The following is a 6,110-nucleotide window of genomic DNA, read 5'->3' as shown; positions in this document are numbered from 1 at the left end:
TCTCCCTCTCTCTGACCCTCCCCTGTTCATGCTCTGTCTCTCCCTGTCTCAAAAATAAATAAAACGTAAAAAAAAAAAAATTGAATTCAGGGGCCGGATGTGTCCATTTTCCTTTTCACTCGTAAGCTGTGTTGTAGAATAGGCGGCCTCCCTGTGAAACCCCGTTTGGTAGCTCAAGCCCCTCCTCCCGCACGTGTGGCCCCCAGGCCTCCCCCCTGCACTTACAACCGAGTGGCCTGAAGGACCATCAGTGAAAACTGATTAGTCCAGATAGCATGTCCCGGGCTGTCGCTCCAGGAGGCCGCTAACTCCACGCACCGGGCGGGAGGCGTTCCGAGAAAGGACCTGTGGCTGCTTAGTACGTTAGGGGATCGCCAGCGGAAGCAAACACGGGTTTTTAATTTTTACTTAACTTTGAGTCCCATGAGGCCATGCTACGCACATGTGCCTGGTGATGCCCCAAGAGCGCTGCAGCGTGGACATGACTTCCCGAAGATATCCCGTTAAAGAACATGCTTCACGCACCTGGGGAATGCTGATGAGCATTCCTTAGGAAAGGTGGTCAAGGTCAGAGGCTGTAGCAGGTGTGAAGAAACGAGGTGCCCCAGGAGTCCAGGTGAGCAAGTGACATCCTGGCCTGGGGAAAGGGGGTGGTCACCGGAGCTTGAAATCCACGTTCCACACCGGGACATACGGCACCGGGCTTTGGGGAGCTGGTGGGGTCACCTGAGAACAGGGTGCCTTCAGGGCGGTGGGGGACATGAAAGGAAGTTCTCACATGAAAGATCCCTGGACAGAAGACTGGGTCTGAGCGTTGACAAGCTGTGACTTCATTTGCCGCTCAGATAGATGGTGCACTGGCCACTGACCTTTTCCGAGCAGGAGAACGACAGGTCCGGGAGCCCTGGAGGATGATGTCTGTGGTGCTGGTTTCATAGGAAGAAGGGAGAGGCTGGGTGTTTCCAAGCTGAAGGTAGGGGAAGGGCGGGCGGGTCATGGCCCTTCTTCTTTTATTAGTAATAAGCATGCTCATTATTGTTTCGGGTGTACAGGTATAAAAAAATCCAACGCACTTCCTTCCACCACCTTGGAACAGAAATACTGATCGCCCTCCAACCCCTGCTCGCTCATAAAAGCGAGTCGAGTGTTAGCAATTCTGCCAGGCCCCGTGTCAACTCGGTACAAGGCGATCAAATACACGACATCACGCCCACTGCTGTTCTCACCTACTGGTTTATTGCAGCAGGAGAGAATGGAGGCATTTTACAAACCCGAGGGCTGCAACAGGGCGTAGACGTTCTTTGCAGACATTCCTATGCCACGTTCCCCACAGGAAAGGACCCGGATACAGCCGGGAGGTAATACCGCACAGAAGTAGAAACAGGGGTCACATGTTCTCGGCAGTCGCTTTAGACAATTTTGAGAACAGGCAGGCTGCAGTGACTGTTTAAATGTCGCCTTAAATACTCCCCACGATGAATCCCAGCAGTGCCCCCACAGACTGAGCAAGGAAAACACCCCGTTAAGCATCGAGACCTTCAGGCAAGTGGGATTCGACAGCGGACAAGGACCATATGTAAAGGACGGGCGGATGGAAGGGACCACACGTGCCTGGCTACAGGTTAGCTCGCACAACTCCCAGGACGGACGCATCCCTGCCCAGAGTCGGACCCGAGCTTCTGGCCACCGGATGTATGGACGCTGATTTCTGAGTTCAGAAGATCCCGGGAGAGAACGGCGTTTTCCACTGAAGGGACGCGAACATGAGCTCTGTGGCTGGCTAGGCCTACTCACGTTTTTGTTTGTTTGTTTGTTTTCCCTTCTCCATCGGCCTTGAGAAGCCGCACAGCAAACCGGCGGCTGATGGGGGACACGAAGGGGTCAGGGCCCGCCGGATGGCTGGTATGAAGTTTAGCGCCACCCTTCCAGAAAGAAAACGCTTCAGACACCTCCTGTATTTTCAAGTGAACTATATAAAGATGCCTTTGATTCCTTGGAGTTTTTGAAATGCTGATACGTAACGGGGGTGGACCAGGCGCTGGCAGTCCCGTCTGGGGTCCCCTAGGCAACCGTTTGGAATTCTCCCTTCGCGATGGGCCGGCAGCACACCCTTCGGGTTCTATTATTGTTTGGGGGAGTATGCGGTTGAGAATATATGTGAGAAAGCTGGACTGGGGGCCCTGGCTCTTTCACGGGGAGGGCCGGCAGGGCGCACTTCCTCCGACGTGGCCCTCCGGGGACCTGAGGACACAGAAACTCCAGACCGAGTACTCCTGATCAACGCGTCTGGTCACCAGGGAGCATTCCGACTGGCGGGCCGGGAGTGTGTGTGTGTGTCTGTGAGTGTGTGCGTGCGTGTGTGTGTGTGGCTAGAAAAGGAAGACGTGGACCTGTACCTCCCCGCAAAGAAGAAAATCAACGGGGAGGGGGCCGTCGGGGGTTAGAGGAAGAAATCTACAAAGACTCTTAAAGAGAAAAATACTCTCTCTGTATTATTAATCACCTGAGCCAACCCATTTCTCATTTGGGGCGCATCTTGGATGCTACCATTAAAAAAAACGTCGCGTGATCACGGAGCATCAAATCATTTTACAATCTCCTACTGAACCGGGCAATTTCCCTTCTCCGCTTCTAGAATTGACAAAATATTCTGGTCTCACCGCAAAGGACAAAAACAAAAAAAAAAAAAACAAAAAAAAAAAAAGTGCGTCTCCCTGTACGTTTTTTTGTTTTTGTTTCCCCACGCGCCCACGTGGGGTCAACCCCGAGGCTCCCCCCCGGCACAGGTCGCCCCTGGCGGCCGCTTGCAGGTGAGCATGAGCAGCAGAAAGAGGGGCAGGTGCCAGAGGCTGCAGAAGAACAGCTTCCGGGAGCTCTTCCGGTCCGCGTCGACGTAGAACCGGAAGCCGAGGTAGGAAATATACAGGTTGATGGGGAGGGAGATGGCGGGGAAGGTCCACGTGGTGACATCCAGGACGGGGGCGGCGGCGGACAGTCCGATCAAGGCCAGGCAGTGGCGCAGGGCGACGCGCCGGCACAGGGCCGGGTGGGTGACCGACATCATGCAGTAGCCGCCGCGGGAGTAGTCTTCACGGAGGCCCCAGCTCAGGGCGTTGAAGTGGGGGAACTGCCAGGAGTAGAGGATCCCTCCCAGGAGAAACGCTCCTGTGTGCGGGTTGAGGGGAAAAGGGGAAGCAAGACACGCTGTCATCAGAGGCTTACAAAGGCATCGCTGCCTCTCGCCCGCAAAGCCCTTCTGGCCCCGAGGTGGCCCCTCCGGATGTCACCCAGATCTCAGAGTCTCTGCCCGTCCCTGTTCTCGCCTCCACCTTGTCCAGGCCTGGCATCGGGGGACAAGCCCGGGGGAGGGGGTAACTTCACACTCCTCAAGATTCCCCGCCCCCCCCGCACCCCCACCGCGGGGCACTGGGCATCTGTGGCTCCCATCCACCCAGCGCCCACCGTGCGTCCCAGCATCGCGACAACCAGAGGCCCCCTACACCGGTGGGACCTCTGCGCAGGGGGCTTGGGGGAGGCGGAGGCGGTCTCCTCTACGAGGCCCCTCCCCAGGTGCCTGGCGGCTCCCTGCTCACAATGACGGTGCTGAACGTAGCCCCCCCCCCCCCCCCCCCCCCACGCTGAGCATCCTGGCTTTTGTCCCTGTCCTGGCTGCGTCACTGAGCACAGCCAGGGCTCCCAGGGCAGTGTCTGGCACATTCCACGGGCCGGCGCCATGTGACAGGCAGGAGGTACGAAGATGGCATGTGTCAAATAGATGGAGTGACATAAAGGAACACGGTCCCCTGAGCAGAACAGGAGCCTGTGTGTGGCTGGGCAGCTTTTCAACAAGGACGTATTAGTATCGCGAGCACCATTTAGCCCCTTTGTCTGGAACAGGGCCTCCCCTCCCCCACAGCGGTGGGATGAAGGCCACCGCTCACCGGGCACCTATGGGGAGCCTTTCACACAGTTTACCTCATTTAATCCTGACATAGGATGTTAGGTAGGGTTCATGCCCCTTAGCGAACCATCACAGATCAGATGATGTTAGGTTTTACAAAAGGAGGTGACAGGAGGAAGCAGAACGAGCCCGTGTGCTGTGAAGACAGCCCCCACGAGTCAGGCAGCCCACTCCCTCGCAGGCGACTCACTGTTCACTTATTCCTGCAGAAAGTGCTAACTGAGCACCTACTAAGTGGCGAGCACCGTGCCGGGCGCCGGGGAGCACAAATCCACCCCTCCGGAAGGCGGCTCGCCATCGAGGCATTCATCAAGAGCCACACTACTGAGTCTGCGTCGCCACCCCACTGCGGTGCGGAAGTCCGTGCGATGAGGACACAGAACGAGACCCAGTGGAGGCAGGCAGAGAAGGCCTCTCAGAGGAGGGGGTGTCTGGGCTGAGTTCTGCGGGACAGGTGACCTAGTCCCGTGAGGGCTGGCGGAGGAAGAAGTGGTCACGAAGGGGCTGGAAGGTGCACGGTGTAGACGAGGTATTACAAGGAGATGAGAACACGCGTTAGGATTCACCGAGCTGTCTATCGAAAGGAAAAGAGGTCAGTTGGACTGTACGATAACTGAAAAAACGTATCAAAATCAGAAAAGGGAAGCTAGTGTGGCTGGAGGGACAGGCAGGGCGCACCACCCCCAACTCGGCGGGGTGTGCCTTCCAAGCACTGGCTTGATCCCCAAAGCAACAGAAAGCCATGGAGACAGGGGAACACGTTTCAGCGTGTGTGTGTGTGTGTGTGTGAGCACCTGTGCGTGTGCGGGGGGTGTGAGGAAAGGGCATCAGTGTCACTTGGCCAATTTGAGAGAGAACACGCTGGCGGGGCCCAGAGCAGGCACGGAAGGTTCCATCAGGGGCTGAGGAAATGAGAGGGGACGGGTGTTGCGGTCAAGGTGGTGACAGTGGGAGGAAAGAGGGACTTGAGAAGGTTTTAGGAGGCCAAGTGGCAGGGAGTGAGTGTAGAGTAAATAAGGAGGGGAAGGAGAGGGCACCCCCTTGGTTTAGGGGCCCGCGGAGACGCCAGCCATTCTATGAGATGAAAAACGGGGAAGGCTCAGAGAACAGCCCAGTGACCTGGGATGTGTTCACCCTGACACGCCTCTGGGACACCCAGATGGCAACCAGGCAGTCGTGAAGAGGGGCCTGAGCTAGGATATGTCTCTGGGCGCTACTCACACCTGCATCTACCACTGGCCCAACCCCGGCGTGCAGTCATTCATCGTTTCTGCTTCCTGCCTGAATGCAAAATTCCTTAAGGGAATGGCCATTTGCCTTTTCCGTCGCCTCTCAGGAGCAGAATACAGAAAGCGCTCGATGCCGCTGCAGTGGAGGGTCCCCAGAGGCATCAGTGGGAGCCCACGTGTACAAAGAAAGGCTTTCCTAAAAGCCACCCGGGGTCGGTGTGTTTCAGCACTGAGTCGTGAGCCCACGGGGCAAACCACCCTCGGTGCCCTGTTCCTGACACCGAAGTGCTCCCCTGGGGGTCCCCCGCTGAGAGAGCTGAGGGCTCGCTCACCCACTCACTGTGTCACCTGCCCTGGCCGGCAGCATCCCGCACAGAGAGGCTGAAATTCTGTCACCACAGTCCTATTTCAGGTAATGAGGATCTACTGAGCGCACTCCACCTGCCCCCCCGTCTGTGGGAATGTTCCGAGAAGGAGAGGGTGGATACTACCGCTGAAACACAACCCAGCAGGAGAGAAGGCGGTTTAAATAATTCAGAATCATTCAGAAACCCAGGCTGGGGCTCTAAGGTCCTGAAGGGCCCCTGGTGTGCACATGCCAAAGAGGATCAGAAGGAATGAGCCCTTCTTTTAATCTCTTATCTGTATTCCTCAACAGCGTGGGCTGCAGAGGGACAAAGGCGGCGGGCTTTCCCGTCCCCTAAAAGACAGAGTGGTGATTTTTTTTTTTACTCCTATTGTTCTGGGCAGAAACTCGCCCATTTCTGCATTGAGTGTTATCGGACAGTTGCAGCATCTCGAGGAAAGCTTGTGTGGGTGCAGACCGCAGGGCAAGGGGACCTGCTCTCAGACCCTGTCACAGTTCCTCGTGGGCTCCGTCAGTCAGTCAGTTCCCCTCCGACCTTCAAATATAAGGAAGC

At 56.5% G+C, this 6,110-nt stretch overlaps 1 protein-coding gene across 1 annotated transcript in view; it reads right to left on the bottom strand.

Annotated features, from left to right (window-relative positions):
* Positions 1 to 1,214: 1,214 nt before the first annotated feature.
* The window catches only part of LOC115500700 (protoheme IX farnesyltransferase, mitochondrial), a 138,206-nt gene continuing 133,310 nt past the window's right edge, over positions 1,215 to 6,110 (bottom strand). The window contains exon 7 of the mRNA XM_030295316.1: positions 1,215 to 3,165. Coding sequence (XP_030151176.1) covers positions 2,759 to 3,165 — 407 coding nt within the window. The 3' untranslated portion in view covers positions 1,215 to 2,758. The remainder of the gene's footprint in view (positions 3,166 to 6,110) is intronic.

Source organism: Lynx canadensis, chromosome E1 (genome assembly GCF_007474595.2).
Source record: "Lynx canadensis isolate LIC74 chromosome E1, mLynCan4.pri.v2, whole genome shotgun sequence".
Lineage (NCBI taxonomy): Eukaryota > Metazoa > Chordata > Mammalia > Carnivora > Felidae > Lynx > Lynx canadensis.
This window is presented reverse-complemented; position numbering and strand designations above follow the sequence as displayed.